This window comes from Geotrypetes seraphini, chromosome 7 (genome assembly GCF_902459505.1).
Source record: "Geotrypetes seraphini chromosome 7, aGeoSer1.1, whole genome shotgun sequence".
Classification (NCBI taxonomy): Eukaryota; Metazoa; Chordata; class Amphibia; order Gymnophiona; family Dermophiidae; genus Geotrypetes; species Geotrypetes seraphini.
In genome coordinates, this window is record NC_047090.1 from 46,426,633 (window position 1) to 46,450,014 (window position 23,382).

The window sequence follows — 23,382 nt, forward strand, 5'->3', positions numbered from 1 at the left end:
ATGTTGTTTAGACATGTCTATGTTATAATCGTAGGGAAACAATATTTTATGCATGTGATATGGAAACTGCATAGTTGTATTCGGTATATACATTTTTTTTAATAAATAGAAAATGGAAATAAGGAGAACCTCTTTATTGGACTAATTTTTATACATTTTTTTACTAATTCATAGACCATAACTCCTTTCCTCAGGTCAGGTCAGGGATACTGTAACGGCAGTATAGTTTACTGGCCTGAAGAAAGAGGTTTTAACCTCAGAAAGCTAATTAAGAAATGCATTAGTCCAATAAAATGGCGGGCACTGAATTTTCTTTCCGCCATGCCACATGCCTCCTACTCAAATGCAAAATATAAATTGGTGGGCTTCCCAAAGCCCTGCCAGCTGAAGATCTCTTCCTCAAGGAAGGGGGGATTTGGTCAGAGATGTTTGGAGGTTGTATAGAAGAAAAACTGTACACTGGCACTGGTATGGTAATCTTTGTTGTTTTGAATTTTAAAATAAAAGAAATAAAGTAAATAAGAAAATGGGTAAATAAATGGGGGTGTTGCAGGGGTGTGGAAGGGGGTGGGGAAGGGGACCTAGTGGACTTGTGTGCCTAGGGGCCCTCGACGAATTAATCCTGTCCTGCAGGCGGAGGCACGAAAACGTAGCCAGCACACTGCAGAACACCGCTGAGCCCCCTAAGCACACTACACAGTCTGCACTCGACCCCCTACTTAACAGAGAGTGAGACTAGGTCAGGGACGGCCCTGGGTTCCAAGGAAGACTAAGCAGACTGATTAACAGGTACCCCGAAGGGATGGGTCTGTCAGCTACAGACCAAAGTCTGTGAATTCTCGAGCAGGCAGAGCTTCAAATCCATTTTAAATGCGGAAATACCCACGAAAGGGACGAAACTACGTCGAATTAAAATAATAAAATGGGGAGAGCAGCATCTACAAGCTGAAGAAAAGACTGCTAGAGGGCACTAAACTAGCCTGTGATGTAGACTAGAGGCAGAGTGGAAAACCTGCAATGGATTGTTCCTGCAGATCATGCGAGTAGTAGGAAATAACCTATGGTCTAGAACAGGGGTGTCAAAGTCAATCACATAAGGGGCCAAAATCTAAAAACACAGGCTAAGTCACGGGATGAATTTTTAAATACAGATTACTTAGTATTAATAAAAGATACTTAGTATTAGCAGAAGTGTAGATCCTTCCTCACCCTCAGACACCTCAGGCACTTGTGTAGAGTGCCCTGCTCCAACCTAGCTGTTACACTGGGACTGGGGCCTGCAAATGGATATTGAGGCAGCAAAGTGAGGAGCTTGGAGCACCACTGGGACTGGGGCTGCACAGGAGGGCCACATAAAATGGCCAGGTGGACCGGATTCAGCCCCCGGGCCTTGTGTTTGACATGTGTGGTCTAGAACAGTGTTCTTCAACCTTTTTACACCTATGGACCGGCAGAAATAAAATAATTATTTTGTGGACCAGCAAACTAATAAGACTGAAATTTTTAAAAACCCCACTGCCGCCCTGTCCTCGCAAGCTCGGTCCCATTAACCATTTGATCCCATCCGCACAAGCCTCAAATAGTTATGATTTTATATTGAACATATTTTATTAAAGTATATAAAGAAACAATATTCTGTACAATTGTCATTTTATAAATATAAATAATACAGGGCAAGGATCAACGAAACCCCCGTCTCCCCTCCCCTTCACATATATCCCCTCTACTATCAAGAAAACTGAATAAGCCAAATTATTACAGAATGCTACACAAATATCATGCTAACAGAATACCGCAGTCACACATGGCAGGAATGGTGTTAGGGGGAGTGCAACTAGGGCAACTGCCTCCTGGTCAGAGAGAGCCCTAAGCCAGCTGGAAGCTAAAGATGCACTGCCTGGGCTTTGCACTCCCCAGTTATGTCTAACATCAGTTCTAGCAGGATACATATTTTAAATCTGATACATTCTAATCACAAGATAGAAATAAAATTATTTTTTTCTACCCTTTGTTGTCTCTGGTTTCTGCTTTCATCGTTTATTCACTCTCTTCAATCCAGCATCTGCCTCTTCCATCCACTGTTTGCCCTCTACCCCTCCCCCTCCCATATGGTATCTGCGTTCTTTCTATGCCCCTCTCTCCTACACCAGATCTAGCATCTATGTCCCTCTTTCCTTATTTTTTATCTGACCCCCCTTCCCAGCATCAATCTCTCTCTACCTTGTCATTCCTCTATCTCTCCCCTTTCCCTCATCTGTTCTCTCCATTCCATCCTGACTCCTTCCCCTCCTCTAATCTCCCTGCCAGCTGTTTCCTTCCAATGTTCCTCCTCCCCTGTCCAGCAATACCTTCTCCCTTTCTTCCTCCCCTTATCCAACAGTAACTCTCTTCCCTTCCCCTTCTCCCCTGTCAGCAGTAGCCCCTTCCCCTCCTTTGTCCAGGAGTACCCCTTCTCCCTTTCCTCCTCCCCTTATCCAACAGTAATTTTCAACCCTTCCCTTTCCCTTCTCCCCTGTCAGAAGTAGCCCCTTCCCCTCCCTTGTCCAGGAGTACCCCTTCTCCCTTTCCTCCTCCCCTTATCCAACAGTAATTTTCATCCCTTCCCTTCCCCTTCTCCCCTGTCAGAAGTAGCCCCTTCTCCTCCCTTGTCCAGGAGTACCCCTTCTCCATTTCCTTCTCCCCTTATCCAACAGTAATTCTCATCCCTTCCCTTCCCCTTCTCCCCTGCCAGCAGTAGCTCCTTATCCTCCCTTGTCCAGGAGCACCTCTACTCCCTTCCCTCCTTCCCTCTCCAGCAAATGTTTCCTCTATGTAGGCTAGCGGCAGCTCTGTGTGTTTTAACTTCGGCACACAGCTGCCCCTAAGCAGTATTTTAGCGCGGTTTCATGAGGCAGCCTCGGGGCCTTTGGTAGGCCGGCCCGCTTCGATGATGCGGAGACATACGCGGCAGGAGTCGGTGGTGGCAGGCAGGAGTGCTTTTGCTGCGGCGGGGTCCTGAATCCTTTGCGGACCGGCAAGATTTTTTTGCAGACCGCCACCGGTCCGCAGACCGGCGGTTGAAGAACTGTGGTCTAGAATGTCTCACCTATTGCACTGGAATAACATTTATCACTGGTGCAGGAAAATTCAATCATGTGAGCCATCTCCTTAAGGATGCCCATTGGTTGCCAATATCTCATCGCATCATTTATAAAATTCTGCTTCTGGTATTTAAAAGACAAATGTAGATGGTCCACACTTTCTCTCGCTTACTGACGCCTTATTCAAAAGAAACTGTGAAAAATGCTTTTAAACACTTTTACCAAGCCACCCCCGAAGTTCACATATGAAATAATGGAGGATTTACTCACAGTTCCAGCAGTGCCTGCCTTTTAGCACTTACACAGCAGCTGAATAAAGGGAAAGGATTAGGAACCAAATGACTAGATCTTCGTACTGCCAGTTGGATCCTCGACACACTGTCAGGGGCAGAAAGGCAGCCTGTGCCTTGAAACCTGTGTGGGTATCACTCCAGAAGCATACAACCTATGCTTAAAACCCGTGACAAGGTCAGCAGGCAAGTAAACTCCCAGGGGAATGGACCCTGGAGTTTAGGAAGGGTGGCACACAGCAGGCTAGCTCCACAGATCCACCAGACTTTCTCTGTGAAGCTTTTCTCTCACAGGGGACCACCAGAAAGGGGTTTCAAGGCACTGAAGCCACTGAAAAAGTGAACTTTAAGCAAAAAATAAGAAAAGAAGCACAGCAACTGCAAAAGACTTCTGCATGGATTGCTTGCAGAAATTCAGAAATTGAAACTGGATATACTGGGCAGGAAGGTCGCTCCTGCCATGGTTCATTGCTGGGCCACCAGAGACTTGAACAGGTATGTAGAGTGGGTGGGAGGGAGATAACAGTTGTTTAAAGTTGGCCGGGACAGCCCACCAGGGATTTAAAAGGTACACAGGGGAGGGAGGAGTGGCGGGAGGGAGATAAAAATTGTTAAAGTTGGCTGGGGCAGGAGATGGGAGAGATCCTTCCTGTCCTGGCCCACCACTGGAACACCAGGATTTAAGGTAGGCTCGGTGGAGACCTGTAAGGCATCAGGAGGGAGGGGGTACAGATCCTGGCAGGCCAGAAAGGAGGGAGGCTGGTTATAGATACCATCAGGGGAGGGAGGGGAATGGATACAGAGTCTGGCAGGGCAGGGAGGAAGGGGTCTGTGTGCAGAGAGAGGCAGGTGAGGGAGCAAGGGAGGGGGCTGGATACAGAGCCTGGCAGAACAGGTAGGGAGGGCAAACAGGGTGCAGAGCCTAGTACAAGGGAGGGGGGGCTGGGTGCAGAGCCTGGCAGGACAGGGGAGGGATGGGGTGGAGGACTGGAAGCAGAGCCTGGCAGGGCACTGCACTTGAATATTAACCCCCATCCTCCTCCCCCTCTCCCTGGTTTATATGCTAGTCAACCTTTTTTCCTCCTTTTGTTGGAGGGGGGGAAGGTTACCTCGGTTTATATTTGAGTAAATACAGCAGCTCAAGCTTTCAGTTTAAGGAGGGGAGGAGCATGTGCTCAGAAAAGTGTTGGATTTCTACAACTCCCAAATTGAACACCTAGCGTATGGAATCCGGAAAGGACATAAAAGAATGCATTTAGTGAAAAAGGACCCTTAATTTCAACCAGCACAAAAACTGGCAAACCACTGCTCTGCAAACTAGAGCAGGGCAGCATAAAGGGAGATGCAACATCTATAAAGATAAACAGGAAGAACTTAATGCAGCAATATTATAGACAGATTAAAACTTACCTTGGTGTATTCATCTTTGGCCTTGGTTAGCATCTGCAGGATATCTACCTCTTTGGAATCACCAGGATTCAGGCTCAATGGAGAAGCCCCTGTTCCAGTCCCATGTTGTGCTCTGAGCTGCTCTTGATGAGTTAAACTAAGGTAGAGAAACAAAATACACAAGGGCATAAAATTTAAGCTTTTTTTTTTTTTTTTTTAAGAAAACAGCTGATGCATAGGAGAAGGCATAGAAGACTGAGGAAGGAGAGAGAGATATTTTGGATCAGGAATTGACATTGGACCTTGATCTCAGATTACCATTTTCTATACCTAAAACATGTTCTAGCCTCTTTGGAACATTGGCGATCCAGAAGAACATTTCAAAAGTGAATCAAAGAAAATATCATATTTTCTGAAGGATGGTAATAATGACTTTTTATCAAGTAGCGGCTCACAGGCTGGTGAGGTAAATGCTACGATACTCAAAGGAATTGAATGAGCGTTGTAGCAATTTCCTTGCCAGCCCACTGTAAAAGGCTCTACCACTGCTTGATAAAAGGAGCCCTAAAATAGCCAAATAAGAGTCCAAAGACACTTCCATTTCATTTTGCATAATGCTATTCTGGGGACATCTTTGATGTGTGACAACTGAAAAAGCAAAAAATACCTCAACATCCATAGCATGATCTTTTAGTCTCCCCCCAATTCCCCCTCCCCAAGAACAAAAAACCCCAAGCAACTGCAGAGAAGTGTTCCAAAATCTGTTAAAAATACATTTTCTTTCAAAAATGAGTTTATATAAAAAACAGACTGCCTTTGTAGATAACCATAGGATGTGTGAAATTTACACTAAAAGGCATTTATTCATAAGGTAAGTTGATAGAATTCTTGAAAATAAAAACTTGCATTTATTCAGAAATAGGTTTTGGAACCTCCTCTTCAACTGTTCTTACTAATTAAAGGCAATCTTAAAATACAGGGTGCCCACAAAAACACTCATAAAGTTTCATATGGTATCATATACTTGATTTGTGTCCCACCTGTTACTCGGCAAACATCAATGCAATAATCGAGCTCAGACCAGACTGTCCAAAGCATATCCGGCATGATCGCATTTATAGCTTCAGTGATGCGTTCCTGCAGCTCATCCATAGTTGCGGATAGTGGAGGTACGTACCCCCAAAGGAAAAAGTCAAAAACAGTAATGTCAGTGATCTCAGGGGCCACTTGAGGAACACCTGGTCATTTTGACGTGTTGCATTGTCTGAAGGTTGTGACTTCTGCACTAATTGCAGCTTATACATAGTAATAGCAACTTAGTAGATGATGGCAGATAAAGATCCGAATGGTCCATCCAGTCTGCCCAACCTGATTCAATTTCAATTTTTTCTTCTTAGCTATTTCTGGGCAAGAATCCAAAGCTCTACCCGGTACTGTGCTTGTGTTCCAACTGTCGAAGTCTCCATCAAATCTCACTCAAGCCCATCTACACCCTCCCAGCAATTGAAGCCCTCCCCAGCCCATCCTCAACCATAAGGCCATATACAGACACATACCAAGCAAGTCTGCCCAATACTGGCCTTAGTTCAATATTTACTATTATTTTCTGATTCTAGATATTCTGTGTTCATCCCACGCTTCTTTGAACTCCGTCACCGTTTTCCTCTCCACCACCTCTCTCGGGAGCGCATTCCAGGCATCCACCACCCTCTCCGTAAAGTAGAATTTCCTAACACTGCTCTTGAATCTACCACCCCTCAACCTCAATTTATGTCCTCTGGTTTTACCATTTTCCTTTCTTTGGAAAAGATTTTGTTCTACGTTAATACCCTTCAAGTATTTTAACATCTGAATCATATCTCCCCTGTCCCTCCTTTCCTCTAGGGTATACATATTCAGGGCTTCCAGTCTCTCCTCATACGTCTTCATGAGGGCTTCTCCCTCCTATTGTTTTCTTCACCCTCCTCTGGACCGCTTCAACTCTTCTTACATCCTTCGCCAGATACGGTCTCCAAAATTGAACACAATACTCCAAGTAGGGCCTCACCAACGACCTGTTCAGGGGTATCAACACCTTCCTACTGGCTACGCCTCTTTTTATACAGCTCAGCATCTTTCCGGAAGCAGCCACCGCCTTGTCACACAGTTTTTCACCTTTAGATCTTCGGACACTATCACCCCAAGGCCCCTCTCCCCGTACATGCATATCAGCCTCTCACTTCTCAGCATATACGGTTCCTTCTGATTATTAATCCCCAAATGCATTACTCTGCATTTCTTCGCATTGAATTTTAGTTGCCAGACATTAGACCATTCCTCTAACTTTTACAGATCCTTTTTCATATTTTCCACTCCCTCTTCGGTGTCTACTCTGTTACAAATCTTGGTATCATCTGCAAAAAGGCAAACTTTTCCTTCTAACCCTTCAGCAATGTCACAAACATATTGAACAGGATTGGCCCCAGCACCAAACCCTGAGGGACTCCACTACTCACCTTTCCTTCCTCCGAGCGACTGCCATTAACCACCATCCTCTGACGTCTGTCCGACAGCCAGTTTCTAACCCACTTTGGGTCGTAACTTCAGCCCTTCAAGTTTGTTCAAGAGCCTCCTATGAGGAACCGTATCAAAGGCTTTGCTGAAATCTAAGTAAATTACATCTAGCATAGTGCAAGCGACTGTGTAAGATCTTGCTAACTGACAGACATACAGAAAGAAAAAAATTAAAGAAATAAAGAAATGCAGGGAAGGGGTGCTACTGGACAGGGGGGAGGTAAAAGTAAGGGAGAAGGGCTGCTAGCACCCGTTAATGTAACGGGCTTAAAAACTAGTAATAAAATATACTCCAAACAGATTAGAAAAACACCTTCTCAACTCACTTGCAGAAGGAAAAACTGAAGAGAGACAGTACAGACCATTGAGGAAGGAGGCTGAGCTGAAGAATTTGTAGATGACACCTCTGCACAGCTCGTGGCTAGGGGAAGTTAAGCCACTTGTCAAGACTCATATGCCCTGTGCACCATAAACAGTGGTCTATGTCTTATGACATAGACCACTGACCATTTTAGTAGCCTTCCTCTGGACCAACTCCATCCTGTTTATAACTTTTTAAGGTGTGATCTCTATGAGGATGGGGGTGGGAGGTTGCCCTCTCCAGGGAAGGACTAGCTTTGGAAGTCAGCAGGTGATAACTCCACTACAATTGCTCATGTATCTCTCCAGCAAAAGTCCAACTTCTAGTGCTGTTAATCTAGCATTTGGCCCAAGAATTACATGTACTAGCTAAATATACAAGGGAATTTCAAAAATTAACAGCAAATTGACAGAATTTCATGAAACGAACACCCCTGGCATTTCAAACTCCCACACAGGGAAGATACATTCTTATAGAAAGTATCGACACTGCTCAATAGATTGCATGGCATGCTTAATGGGTAGGGCACCATATGCAAAATGGCAGTGTCCTTAGCTGTTTGCACGGTAGAGGAGCAGCAAGCAGTCATCAGATTTTTGTGGGCAGAGGGTGTGAAACCTCATGAAATTCATAGAAGAATGCTGCAACAGTATGGAGATGCCTGCATTAGCAAGAGAAGAGTGTACGAGTGGGTAGATGCATTTAAAAATGGGCGAACATCAATCCCTGATGAGAAATGCTTCGGTCATCCCTGCAAGGCTGTCAATGACGAGAAGGTGGGTCATGCTGACACCATTTTTTGTGAAAACAGGTGCATTTCTTTAGAAGTTCTGGCCAGGGAATTGAACGTATCGGATATGCACATACCATTGTCACAGAGGTTCTCAAGTATCGCAAGCTGTGTTCACTGTGGGTGCCTAGGATGCTGACTGATGAGCACAAGATAATTTGTATGCAGACTTCCACATTCTTTTTGGCACAGTATAATGATGGAGAAGGGTTCCTGGCACGTATCATTACAGGGAATGAAACCTGAGTGCATCACTACGAGCCTGAAAGTAAGAGGCAGTCTTCACAATGGCGTCACATATCATCTCCAGTCAAGAAGTAGTTCAAGTTTCAACACCCCCTACACCCCACCCCCAGAAAGGTCCTGTTGACTCTTTTCTGGAATTTGAATGGACCAATTCTGGAAAAGGGTAAAACAGTGAATAGTGCCCGATACAGTGCAAAGCTGAAGCCAAAAATATGGAGCCATCACAGAGGACTTTTGTCCAAAGGCGCTCTTCTCTTTCATGATAACATATGCCCTCCCATGGCCACTGCAACTCTTGACACCATTTGGAGATTGAGATTTCAGATCTTACAGCATCTTCCATATGGCCCTAATCTTACTCCCTCTGATTATCATATGTTTGGACCCATGAAGGATGTTTTGGGAGGACAAAGATTTGGAAGCGATGCATTCCTGGCTGAAGGTGCAACCAAAAACATTTTTTTCCAATGGAATAAAGCTATTGGTGCAATGGTGTGAGAAGTGTGTTGAAAAGGAGGGTGATTATGTAGAAAAATGACATATAATTTGTATCTAATTGAATTACAGATATATATATCTCAAAATATATCTCAAAATATTCAATTTGCTGTTAGTTTTTCAAACACCCTCATGTACAGTATATAATTTTTTTAAAAAACAAATTTAGGGCTGACTCAATCTAAAGCTAGGAGAACATGTTGTATTTATGGATAGATAAAGTATATTTTAGACAGAGTAGGACATGTCTATAGAAATACGCAGTGAATTTAAAGCATTGTGCTGTATATATAAATACATAAAGAATATGAATTTTGTTATTATCACTTACTTTTTCATGAGTTCTGCAATTCTTTGGCATTCTTCCTTAACATAGAACCAAATTCCATATATGGAAACTGAAAAATTCAACCAAATAAAATCTGTAAATATCATTTTGAAAACAAGATCCTGTGTGATAGTTTTTCTCTTTCTGGAGCTTGCAAGCAACTGAAAAGCACATAGGTACCAGCACCCATAATATTCTATGCTATACTTTATTAAATTTGGAGCAGAAACCTCAATGCTCTACAGCAATAGGAGAAAATAGGAAGGAAGTGCTTCTGTATCCCAATTACTGCTCCCACCTCCTCCTGCAACCTACTGGCTGTGTCTGATCAATGAGCTCCAGGAAGAAGAGGGAGTTCCTGCAACCTATTGGTTAGCTGTGTGTAAATAATGGGCTAAAGGGGGAGGAGGGAACTTCTGTAGCCTAGGCTAGAGGCACTACCTGTCTATAGCTGCCAACAGGGAGGGGAAGAGCAGCTGACAGACTGAGTCACAATTTTATTGAAATGTTCGCCAGCAGAACCAGCATCTTCCATCTCCTACTCACACCAGTCTCAGCTCCCTTCTGACATCACATCCTGGTCCCACAACTAGGAAGTAATGTCAGAAGGGAACCGAGGCCAGTGTGAGCAGGAGGTGGAAGATTCTGCTTGCATCAGTGAACATTTCAAGAGGTACATGGAAGGGGTAGAGAGGAGGAGAGATGTCGGTTACCCCACCAAGACAGTGCCCAGGGCAGCTGCCCTCTACCTCCCTTACTACGTCACTGGTCTGAGTCAAAAGTGAAAGGAGAGTTCACGATGGAAAAACACTGAGGTGAGAAAAGGCTGACAAGTTGACTAGAAGTGAGATGCGAGACAATAAAGAGAGGCTATGGAGACACAAACGCATGGAGAAAAGAGAACCAAAAGAAATGAGATGAAGACTCTCTGGTAGTATAACATTTATCCAGGTGACCATAAGGCTTGAGGAAGGGCAAAATATCAGCTATACTAAACTTAAAACAATTTTTCAACTTTTGTGTCTACAGTTATCTATCCTCTATCTCTGCTTATTCTTGATCTTCTCTTTATGTTTCTTCTCTTGTGAATTCTTTTTCAGTCTTCAACTCAATTCTTTCATTTCTTTTTTATCCTTGTGTCTTCCAAGCTCTAGATTCCTTTCTTGCTCCTAATACTGCTTTGCTGATCAACTCCTTGCTCATCTCAGAGCTAGATATTGGATTGTGCGATATTTGTGATTGTGCAGGGTACCCTGAATAAAGCTCTTACCCCATATTCTTCTAAATCATGAGGGTTAGTCTGTGTAACAGGGTGCCTAACGTAAGAGGGTAAGTACCTATTTCATATTTCTTTACAGAATATAGTGTAAGTGGCAAAAAAATATGCCTACATTTAAGGTGTTATCACTAACCCTATGGCTGGTTAGCCTGAACACATGTAAATTATAGAATACTTTAATTAATGTGGTATTTGCATGTTTCACCCAATCTCCACTTATGTCCTTGCCTACTGGGTTGGCTCCTATGGAGCTAAATATTCTCCAGACCAGGTCAAAGTGTTGCAGGACTCTAATCTTAGTGGAATGCAGGGCATAGTACGGGAGGTAACTGTGCTGGGTCCGCTGGGAAACAGTGATCATAAAACAGTGATCAAATCTGAGTCGATATCTGGAGTGATGTCGCTAAAGAAATCTACTGTAGCGGCATTTAATTTTCAAAAGGACTACAGTAAATAAGGAAAATGGTTAAAAAGAAGCTAAAAGGATTGGTGGCAAAGGATAGGACTGTAAATCAGATGTGGATGTTATTTAAAAATACCATAATGGAAGCCCAGAACAAATGTATTCCAAGTATTAACAAAGGTGGAAAGAAAAGAAAATGAGAGCCGGCATGGTTAAAAGGTGAAGTGAAAGAGGTACTGGAGCAAAAACAAACAAACCCTCTTTTAAAGCCATGTATCGCAAACTGTGTGCCGCAGTGAGATTCCGGGTGTGCCGCATGATGCCGGAAAGGAGGAGAGGCGTCGGCTGACTGCCTATAGGACATGCCTCTCATGCTAGAAGTTAGGGTTCACCCTGGGGTCAGTATCCAAGAATGAGACCTGGGTGTTGTTGTGGACAATACGCTGAAACCTTCCACCCACTGTGTGGCGGCAGCCATAAAAGCAAACAAAATGCTAGGAATTATTAGAAAACGGATGGTAAATAAGACTAAGAATGTTATAATGCCTCTTTCACTCCATGGTGTGATCTCACGTTGAATATTGCATAAAATTCTAGTTTGCCATACCTCAAAAAAATGTAGAAGAACTAGAAAAGGTTCAATGAAGAACAACCAAGATGATAGAAGGGAAAGAATTCCTCTCGTATGAGGGAAGACTAAAAAGGTTAGGACTCTTCAGCTTGGAAAAGAGACGGCTGAGGGGAGATACGATTGAAGTCTACAAAATCCTTTGTGGTGTAGAGCGGGTACAAGTGGATCGATTTTTCACTCCATCAAAAATTACAAAGACTAGGCTACACTCAATGTTAAGTTAGAGGGAGATACTTTTAAAACCAATGGAAGGAAATATTTTTTTCACTCAGAGAATAGTTAAGCTCTGGAACACATTACCAGAGAATGTGGTAAGAGTGGTTAACATAGCTGGTTTAAAAAAAAGGTTTGTATAAGTTCCTAGAAAAAAATCCTTAGTCTGCTATTGAGACAGACAGGGGGGGTAGTCACTGCTTGCCATGGAATCGGTAGCATGAAATTTTGCTACTATTTGGAATTTTACCAGGTACTTATGACCTGGTTTGGCTACTGTGAAGAAGGGATACTGAGCTAGATGGACCACTGATTTGACCCAGTAAGGCTATTCTTATATCTGTCAATATCTGCAGTAGAGATTCAATCTTGCAAATAGAAAACTTCTTGCAGTTCTAGAGTCCTGATAAGTCCTCAGGTTTTCAAAATAGAATCTTAAAAGTCAGTAATATGAGAATTAAGTGGATACTGCACCAGGGTTCATACATAACCTATATTTTGGTATTACAAAACCTAGATACCTTCATGCCAGTGTGGTAAGCCAATACTAGTCCATTAGGACAGCTCCAAATGTTTATATTTTTTCAGCATTTTATTCCCCAGTATTGTTGAACATTGAAAGACTGTATGTGGATTGCAGAAGGGGGGACTGGCCTATACAAGAAAATTTTTAGCCCCGTACTGTCCTATCTTCCTTCCTTTGGTGGTGCTGAAGAGGATCATCTTTACAAATCATAGCCTATTCAAAGCAGTCTTACACTATTGTAGGACTCAGAGAAGACTGATTTACAGTTTTGACACATGAAAATCCTTATTGAGTAATGACAGAAAAGAAAATGTATTTATTTATTTACATTTCTTATATACCACTTCTATCTGAAGCGGTTTTACATTCAGGCAACAAAGCATGCTAGGTACAATGCAATGTAAGTAAACTAAAACAGTTCAAGTAGTTACTAAACAAAATTTGTTAAAAAAAAAAAAAGATCTGAAAACTTAGCAAGGGTAAAGATACTAATGCCCTACACTAGAGATTCTCAAATTCTTCAAGTCAAGTACCCCTTACGTCTAACAAATATCAACTGAGGACCCCTGCCCAAGACCCCACACCATAATAATAGTACTAATTGTAATGCAATTTCTTCCATTCACTACTTCCTTCTTACTGTGCATCCTATATTTCTTTCTTTCTGCCTCCTACACGCTTCCTCTCCTCCAGACCTCATTCCCTTCCCAACCAACATCTCTCTCTGTCCCTCCATGAGTTCTTTTTAAAGACGCTTTTAATCTTTAGCTATGCTCAAAGTTTATTTTAATCCTTCCTTATTTTTTACTTTTCCCCCTATTGTTCTTTCCATTCATGTCTTCTCCTATATTCTAATAAAAACAATTGTAGTTCTGTCCTTCTTACCTTATGTATCTGTTAATCTGTAAGTCTGTTAGTTAAACCCATTATATTTAATGACCAAATTGGTATATGCTTATACCTTTTTTAAATTTGTAAATCGCTTAGTAAAGTAAATAAGCGATTCATCAAGTCAAAATAAAACTTGAAACTTCCTTTCTCCTCCACCCCTATTGGCAACATGTCTCTCTCTCTCTCTTTTACTGTCTATCTGTTTTTCTCTCATTCACTCCCTTGCTGCAAAGGGTGAGGGTGTTAGGGGAGGAGGGAGAGAGAGATCCAGGGTGCATTTCTCCCACCCCCTCTACTGCCACATCCAACATTTCTCCCTTTCTCATCCCCCGGAACATGTGCACATTTTTCACCACTGCCCACCAGCCCCATTTCTCCTTCTATCACCACTCTCCAGCATCATGCCACATCTCTCCCTCAATCACTAAGTCCAACATTCCTCCCCTTTGCATCCCCTTCAATCTGTTGTTCTCCACCACCATATCCAACATTTTTTCCTCTCATCCTTCTATTCCCCATGCATCTCCACCTCACTCCTCTCTCTCTATGACCAATTTTCCTTTCTTCCTTTCCCCACTTGCACCATCTCTTTCCCTCTCATTCACGCCCAACAATTCTCCTTTTCTATTCCCTCCCTCCCTCATATATCACAAGTTAGTGCCTCCTTTCTCCTTCCCTTGTGTCCTAAGTTCATGCTCCCTCCCTTCCTTCTGTGTCCCAAGTTCGTGCCAGCCTCCCTGCCGTCCAGCCTTTGTCCCAAAATCGTGCCCCTCCCATGTCCCAACGCACTCCTCCCCCCATTTGTTTCTCCCTTTGTCCCAGATCATGTCCCCTCTCTCCCTTACTTGCTCGCTCCAAGGCCACACTCACTTCCTTCAGGGCTGTCCAGCTGGAATGATCCTTCCTGCCCTCAGCGGCACTTGTTGCAGCGGTGCAGGCAGCGACTCCTACATGCTGCATGTGGCTGACCCACAAGCCTTCCCTCCGATGTCAGCTCTGATGTCAGAGAGAAGGCTGCCGGGTCAGCCTCATGTAATGTGCAAGAGCTGCGCGTCCCTGCAACAAGTGCCGCTGAAGGCAGGAAGGAGCAGCCCACCTGGAAGGAGGTAACTGAGATCCCCCACTGACCTAGAAGGCTTCCCTCTGATGTCAGCTCTGACAACGGAGGGAAGCCTTCTGGGTTGGCTTCAGGGAGGGGGGCAGGCAAGAGGAGGGCATGGGATCCCCGGCGGTGGCTTCCGCGGAGGCAGGAAGGAGGGCATGGGATCCCTGGCAGCGGGCTTTAGCAGGAAGGGGGAGGGAGATACACGCAGTGTCGCATATGCCCAACAAGCGGATTGCGTACCCCTAAGAGTATGCGTACTGCATGTTGAGAAACTATGCCCTACACACAAAAGTTAGGCGCTGGATGATCTGCACTAAATTAGTATTTTCTAAAAGGCACTCTATGTGTCGTCCTATATAGAATACTAGTCTTGTATACATTTTGGTCCTGATTCTATAAAAAGTGCTTGTCATTAGACTGATGTAAATGCTGTTGCCCAAATCATATTAAAAAAATTGCTATAAGGGAAAACAGGATAGGGGCAAAAATTCCCATGCGCTTCACACTTAAATGCACTAAATATAAAGAAAATAACAATAGTTAACTAATAAATAGTGAGAATCATAGCAATTAGGTCTTAATGCCTTGATCATGCAATTTGATATGAGTTCTGCATTTGATTTAGTGGACCATGGGAAATTGCTGCAATGTTTGGATGCTATTGGTATTAGAGGAGAGGTGTTAGAATGGTTTCGGGGCTTTCTCATGTCTCGCGCCTATCAAGTTCGTTTCAATAATGATCTTTCAGGTATTTGGAATAATTAATCTGGCATTCCGCAAGGTTCACTATTGTCCCCATTGCTCTTTAACGTTTATAGGTCATCATTAGGTGCGCAATTGTCCCAGCTGGGGATAAAGCTATTTAGTTATGCAGATGATTTTATGATCCATTTGCTATTTCTCTTCCTAAAGCAACAGAAGTATTAGGTCTAATGGAGCAATGGATGACTTACTTTAGACTGAAGCTTAACTCAGAAAAAACAAATTTTTTTGTAGCTTCACTGCGCCCGTTTGATACTAAAACATCATTGCATATAAATAAATTCAGCTATCCTATTCAATCTACCATTAAGGTTTTGGGAATAATACTAGACCAGGGCTTGACTATGAAGAACCAGGTGGACTCTTTGGTCAGAAAGGGTTTCTTTACTCTTTGGAAGCTTCAGTCCATTAGGGTATATTTTGATGTTTCATCATTTAGGGCTCTTTTTACTAAGCTGTGCTAGCGGTTTTAGCGCGCACTGCATTGCTGCTTGCGCTAACCCCACGCTACATGCCAAGAACTAACGCCAGCTCAATGCTGGCGGTAGCGTCCAGCGCGTGTGGCAATGCAGCGTGTGCTAGACGCTAATGCCAACATTGAGATGGCATTAGTTCTTGGCGTGTAGTGCAGGGTTAGCGCACAGCAATGCAGCGCGCGCTAAAAATGCTAGCACAGCTTAGTAAAAGGAGCCTTTAGAGTTTTGGTACAGCCTCTTATACAAAGCCAGCTTGATTACTGCAATATTGCCTATTTGGCAATTTCCCAGAACAATATGCAACGATTGCGAATAGTACAAAATGTGGCGGTCAGGCTGATTTTTAGGTTGAAGAAATAGGATCACGTAACACTCTCCTATCGAGTACTGCATTGGCTGCCAATGGAGGCACAGGTGAAGTTTAAGTTTGGTTGCTTCTGTTTTAAGGATTTGTTTGGTTTAGCTCCCAAATATATAATTGAGCTTTTCTCTTTTGCAACCAACAGACATAAGAGAAACTCACATCTGAATTTTGTTTTTCCACCTGTTACAGGATGTAAACTTAAAAAACATCATCAAAATCTTTTTTCATATCAAGCAGCATTATGGGGTAAGGATTCAGAACAATTGCTTTTGCTTACTGACACTTATGGGGAATTTAGGAGACATCTAAAAACATATCTGTTTTTGAAGTATTTAGGCAGCTAATTCATAAAAATTTTATTATGCACTATTTTGATCATTTTAGTGTCTCTAATTATTGTCTTTTAACTTTTTTAGTTCTATTCAACTTCTTTTATTGGGGTGGGGGGTTAACTATTGTAAACTGCATAGAACTTTATGGCCTTGCGGTATATAAACTGATTATTATTATTCTATAATATCATATTTAAATCCTGGAATACCCCAACATGTTCCTGACCCTCCCATGGCCATGCTCTTTTAGAGTTGCATGGTGTGAAATTTAGGCAAATATGTTATAGGATAGGGCAAATCCTTATTTATTTAAAATATTTCTCTTCTGCCTAACTAGGCGGATTACAAAGACATACATAAAATGAACATACCCAAAATACAGAATTTAACATATAAGAAATAAATCGTAAAATGATACATCAAAGCTTCATTTTAAATTGGTGTTTGTGAGAAAACTACAAACATCTCCTTAATTATAGAAAGATACAAATAGGTGAGTTTTCAACAGTTTTTTCAATGATCCAAAATCAGAGCATAATCTTAATGATCCAGTCATTGCTTTCCATAATTTTTGGCCGGCTTCCAAGATTAATGACATTCAGGTCTTTTTATAATGCACATCTTGAACACATTCTCACTGCTACTTGTGAACGCAATTTATTTGACACATATTTTTTCAAGGCCTGAATCAATTACAGTGGTGCCTCCCCATAGAGTACGTGATGTATAACTGTGATGCCTTTATACTCAACTAGTCGTTAAGCCCGTTACATTAATGGGTGGTAGAATATATGTCTGTCTGTCTTTTTCTTTCTGTCTCTTTCCTCCCTCCATTTCTCTGTGTAGCACTGTCTCTGCTTTCTTCCTCACTCTGCACTCTCCAGCTGTAACATTACTGCCTCGCTTTTTCTCCCTGCAAGCATCTCTGCTCTCTTTCTCATCCCCAGTCTCTTTGCTCTTTTTTTGTTCTTGCAGGGGTCTCTGCTCTCCTTTCTCTATATGTTCCTGATTCCTGCAAACTTCTGTTTTCTCTGTATGCTCCTGATCCTGTGTTTCCCTGTAGGTGTCTCTTCCTTTTTTTTTTTTATTCCTTCTTCAGTCTCAGTTCTTTATCTGAACATTCCCTTCCTCCAGTCTCTCCAACTGCAGCTCTCTTGCCCTCTAAGCCCCTGCTGTGCATGTCGCTCCTGATCCCCTCTCACTGACCCTTGCGCCTGTATCATTTTTGTTATGCCGGCTGGGTTTCCATGGCAACCCTGCTCGCGGGTCTGTAAGTGTAGGGCCGTTTTGCTTATTTCCTCTTGGGAAGCTGTTTTGCAGGCTAGTGGGTGTGAGGAGCGGCCGGGATCACGAGTAATGCCCAATGTCCTGTTTTCGACCGTTACAATTGGGGCCTTTGTAGCCATGACTCCCTTAGTTCTATCCGAAGTTATTTTTAAGTTCTAAGCTGCGGCAGCGGCTTCTCTCACAATCCCTGCCTGCGTCGGAAGCCTTCTCCGATGCAGGTGCGGCTCGTGAGAGGAGCCGCTGCCGCGGCTTAGAACTTTAAAATAACTTCAGCCACAACATTACCTTGGGGTCCGCTGAACTTAAAAATAACTTCTTTGTGAACATTACCTTGGGTTCCGAAAGTGTGTAGAACCCTGGTGTCTGATCGGGTCCTGTTTGGTCTGCCACTGCCTGGAGGAATTGAAGAGCAGGGAGGCCCGCGTCCAGATTCTCTGCCGGCTGCCAGGGGGGAGGGAAGAGGGGAGGAGTGAGCCCGGCTGAGACTGGCAGGAAGAGGAAGGCAGGGCAGGTGAGCCACCACCGCAAAAAACTTTAGTGAGCCAGCCAGACCGTGAGTGCGGGCCGTTGTAAGCTTGCATGTGCACTCTTGCTGGCCACGGACATACGGATCATGGAACACGCTGGCAAGAGTGCGCATGCGCAGCTAGCGTTTTATTATATAGGATATGGTATTCAATGGGCAACCAATGTAGCTGTTTCAGTACTGGAGATATGTGCTCATAATGAGACACCGCTGTGATCATCCTTGCTGCTGTATTTTTCACAACCTGTAAAGATTGCATTCTTGATTTTGTAATACCCAAAAACAAAGCATTACAAAAATCTAGTTTGGTAACAATGAGACTTTGGATTAAAATTTAACACTGATAACATCGGCTTTACTCTAGAGTGTATTCTCATTTGTAGGAACAACATTCAGAGTATGATATTCCATTGATAAGTTACTAAGTACACAGCTAGTAGTTTCATGCATAAGGAGGTTGATAATTTTATGTCCTGCAATTTGATCTCTTTCAGTTACAATAATTGCTTATCATTGTTTTTGTAAATTTTGTAACTAAGAACTGCCTATTAAGTGCTTATTAACGCCTATAATTGTTAAAGCCTCATTGACTAATTTAGGGAAAGGGGAAGGAAATGGGCATTTATATGCCGTCTTTTTGTGGCTTTGGCACTTCAAAGCTGAGTGGTGGGCACTGGAGGATTAAGTGACTTGCCTAGGGTCACAAGCAGCAGCACTGGGATTTGATCTCACAATCCCTGGGTACAGAGGCAGCCGCTCTACCAGTGAGTCCCACCTATATACAGATCTAGGATCTGCACCCATATTTGGCCAACCTATACAAAATCTGGGAGAATTACTTTGGTAAATTATGTACATAGGAGTAGCAGAAGTCAATACAAGTGCATGTTGCCTGGTGAAAATAAAATGACTCAACAGAACACTATCTTTGTTCAATGCTGTCTTTATCTATCATATTTTCAACTTCACTTGCTTGTCAATAAAGCATAGAAACCTATAAGAACCTGCATCACCAATAGCGTATGTTAAAGTTTATTTATACCTCTAAATATCCAAATTGACGCCTGCTCTCTTTTAAACACATTTAAAAATTGTTAGTGGATTCCATAGCGACAGAAATCCAGATAGAAATACAAGTGAACATTCCACCAAAGGCTTTTGGGCTGCATGAGGCCCCAAGTCTATGCACTGCTGAGCACATATCTTGCTTTCTCTCTTCAGTATAAGAGGCTGTATCTTAGCTGCCAGGTGGTGATATACAAAAACCAGAGATCATTATGACTTTGAAAAGTGTGGGGATGACAGGCAGACAGTATCCATCTCCGCTCACTTCACAATGTGAGTTTTCCCTGTAAAACTATTAGAGGGTTTGGCTTTGGGCAGCTACAAGATCTGTGGCGTAAAAAGAAGAAGCAGAGGACAAGAACACACTAATAAAAAAGAGGCACTGAAAAAATAGGTAGGATATTCAATTTTAAACAAGTGAAGAATACTCTTTATAAGACGGACCTGAGGCCTTACAGGAAATCTGACTGTTACATTTGCCAACCAGATTAGCTTATATTAAATATGATGCCTTGAGAAATTTATTAGCTACGGAATTCTTTTATACTAGAAAACATTTTGAGGCTCAATATTTTGCCTTTATTCAATTATATCATTTTTGCTTTTTTTTTTTTTTTTTTTATTAGGTAGGTTATAGCTACAGTTGTAGTATACAATGTTTCGTGCTTTTGTTCGACATGCTACTGCAGTATATCGCCCAATATCAAAGACCACACCAACTGATCCCAGTCTCAAATATAAAGGCAATCTGGTGCAAGAAACTCAGCTCAACTGTATTTATGTCCCACCTGGAGGTAAGACTTAACCTAGTGGCACTAGAGAATTACAAAACTTATCTTACAATTGCCTGTTGTATTTTATTAGCTTTTAAATGATGTAACATTCTTAGACTGCTATGAAAACTAGACAACTGTATATAGAACAAGAAAAGGAATTCACTAAAATCTCTAATTTGTAATTGTCCCCAATTAATTTTTATTCATTACAGTGGGTTATAACTGATTAACTGTTTTCAGAATGCTTCCAAAATAAGACAATTACAGTACACAGGACAATTTAAGAAAAAATTAAATTACTCAGTGATCATTCCTATACCATGGTTTGTAGAAGACAAAAAGAGTAGCAATTTGAACACATGCATTTCTTTGTATTTTGTTCAGTGATGAGAAAACATTCTATAAACAGTTGATTAGTTAAGTCTGGTTTCTCAGGTTTCCCATTCTATTTTGTACCTGCATGTTAATTTTTAATTTGCAATCTGTTTTCTATATGTAACCAAAGTTAGAGATTATGTTACCATGTAGATTTTGCGGAGGAATCTGTAGTCCAATTTGTGCTCTTTTCCCAACTGGAGGTCTACTGGTGTTCTAGAATAATGTTTCTCAAGTCGGTCCTGAAGTACCCCCTTGCCAGTCAAGTTTTTAGGATATCCACAATGAATATGCATAAACTTGATTTGCATACACTGCCTTTATTATATGCAAATTTCTTTCTTGCATATTCATTGTGGATATCCTAAAAACTTGACTGGCAAGGGGATACTTCAGGACCTACTTGAGAAACACTGTTCTAGGATATTTTAGGTGCTGACTTTTTATAGGTAGGGTTAACATAGCTTTAGTTCTTGGACTTGGTGCTGGTTTGGTATGGTAAGGTAATCTTACTTCACACTGTCTGTGACTGGGAGATTGAGTTTGTGTTGCTTTAACTAATTGACTCCAGAGCTTGAACATAATCTTTCTTTCTTTGTTGAGTTGTAAAGTGGATGTTCTATTTCTAATCTGCTCCCTTTAATGGAGGAGTTTATTGGTTGGTCTGGGAATGGCCCAAGTGAATGAATGAATAAATATACTCTATGGCCCAAATTCTCTAACTGGCACCCACGCTCAGTTTAAAAAACGCTGTTCAAATGACTTTTTTTAACAGAGTTTCAAGGTACCTAAAAACTCGGCACCAGAATCACATCTACATAGGTGCTTTAGGCCACCTAAAGCAACTGTGATTGTGGCTCATGCTGGAAGTGGTATTAGGCGGCCTAAAGCGCCTTCACAGGCGCAATTCATGACAAAGACAGGCACTGGAAATGTAGGCCTGGAAAACCTTTGTCTGCATTTCCAGTGTCTATCTTTCCCGGTGTTACGATTCTCTATACAGCACCGTCGCATGATTAACACACGATTGGTGGCTGCTTTTTCGGCAGCCGCCAATATCAGCGCCATATAGAAAATCCGGGCCTATATGATTTACATTACAATAGAATGACATCACATTAAATTAAAATTATAATGGCAGTTTTAGCATGTAGCTGAAATATGCAGGAGATAGAATATAATTAGAAATGGGAAATGAAAAGAAAGCTCAGTGGGCAGCTGGAATTGGGCTTGCATTTAGATTTTAACTTCAGAAATTGACTAGGGAGTGAAGGAGTAGCCTATTGGTTAGTGCAGCAGAGTTTGATCCTAGGGAATTGGGTTCAATTCCCACTGTAGCTTCTTGTGACCCTGAGCAAGTCACCTATTACTCTATTGCCCCAGGTACACAAACAGATTGTGATCCCATTAGGGACAGAAAAAGTAACTGCATATGTGTACAGCACTACAAATATCTACAGTAGTAGCGCTATAGAAATGATTAGTAGCAGTAGGGAGGCGGAAAATCACAGTAGGACCAGAAGTGCTAATTTAAGGAGTGGAAGGAGTTCTGGGATTTAAATGTGTGAAATACTTTAAGTTCAAAACCTGGATAAGCAATTGCATTTGTCCTACAACATCTTTTTGGTGTGGGTCCATTCTCATGGTATGAGCCCTGACAATTATGCAATTCATACCACAAGACCGGTCCCAAGATCAGCAAAGGCTGGCTCAGGGTGCTACAACCCTTGAGCCAGCCTTGTGTTTTTCCTGAAATACAGTACTCACTTAACATCAGTTGACTCCTCTATTCATGATACTATATATACTAGTGGCAAAGGAATTATTTTTCTTTTTATCCATTTTTTCTGTTTACTCTTACTCTGGGCATTGCAAATCCTCAAGTCAACTAAGGTTAGCAACTGAGATTAAGGGGTGTCAATTTTCAAACTCAAGGTTGACTGTAGAGGGGAGTCCCCTCCTTGTAAGATAATACTCGTATCCTTTACTCAGCCCGCACACCAATAGGAAATGATAATGTGGACAGATCTACTACAGCCCCTGCCCTCACCAGGCAGCCTTGTTCACATTTCATAATGGGTCATGGGTCAAGAAAGTACTTTTAAACCTTGGATTTTGCACCAATTTCCAAAGTAAAAGTTCATCGGTACTTTCATTTAAATTTTTTCAGTAAGCAAAATTTCACATTTTTCTGCACTTTCCATTGAAAATATCATGTATAGTTTTAAGAGCACATTCAATGTACATTATTTTTCTCTCCAAACAAATAACCCTCTTGACCTAGGAATGCATATTCAGTGTGGCTAAAAATCTGAACATAATGCTATAATGTGCAGACCTTTAGCTGCAAGGGAGGAAAGGAGCAAGTTTCATAAGCTATTTTCTCCAGGTCAAATGGCTTAAGTGAAAACTGCCCTTTTCAAATGCAGCTACACTCCTCCCTCCCTATTCATGATTTTGGCACCCGCTGGGCCCCCCCCCCCCCTAGTGAATCGACCTTACCTGGTGGTCTAGCAGTGACGCGGAGCAGAAGCGATCTTTCTGCACTCCTGCCCCGTGCAGAGCCGTCATCGAAAATGGCTGCTGTGAGTTCCCATGGTCTCATGAGACTACAATGAGAACTCACAGCAGCCATTTTTGATGATTGCTCTGCATGGGGCAGGAGTGTAGGAAGATCGCTCCTGCCCGGCGTCACTGATAGACTGCCAAGTAATGTCCGGGACGCAGGAGGGAGGCATGGGTGGGTCAGAGTCAGGCCAAAAGTTATTCGCGAATTTTCGATATTTGCAGGCCGGCTCTGCTCCTAACTCCCACAAATACAGAGGGAAGAGTGTAT

General features: G+C 42.4%; 2 protein-coding genes across 29 annotated transcripts in view; one reads left to right on the plus strand and one right to left on the minus strand.

The window, feature by feature from the left end:
• The window catches only part of DCP1B (decapping mRNA 1B), a 113,406-nt gene that overhangs the window by 23,301 nt on the left and 66,723 nt on the right, over positions 1-23,382 (minus strand). For 8 of the 9 annotated variants that reach the window (XM_033951144.1, XM_033951142.1, XM_033951140.1 and 5 more), the window contains 2 exons: positions 9,539-9,605; positions 4,781-4,916 (listed from right to left, as the gene is read on the minus strand). In XM_033951144.1, coding sequence (XP_033807035.1) covers positions 4,781-4,916; positions 9,539-9,605 — 203 coding nt within the window. Of the gene's footprint in view, positions 1-4,780; positions 4,917-7,254; positions 7,304-9,538; positions 9,606-23,382 lie in introns of those variants that run through there. The other variant, XM_033951146.1, reaches the window with a different exon arrangement.
• CACNA1C (calcium voltage-gated channel subunit alpha1 C) overlaps positions 19,717-23,382 on the plus strand; it is a 1,333,094-nt gene continuing 1,329,428 nt past the window's right edge. For 19 of the 20 annotated variants that reach the window (XM_033951116.1, XM_033951118.1, XM_033951120.1 and 16 more), the window contains exons 1-2: positions 19,717-19,789; positions 20,022-20,189. In XM_033951116.1, the coding sequence (XP_033807007.1) occupies positions 20,051-20,189 (139 nt within the window). In that variant the 5' untranslated portion in view covers positions 19,717-19,789; positions 20,022-20,050. The remainder of the gene's footprint in view (positions 19,790-20,021; positions 20,190-23,382) is intronic. The other variant, XM_033951115.1, reaches the window with a different exon arrangement.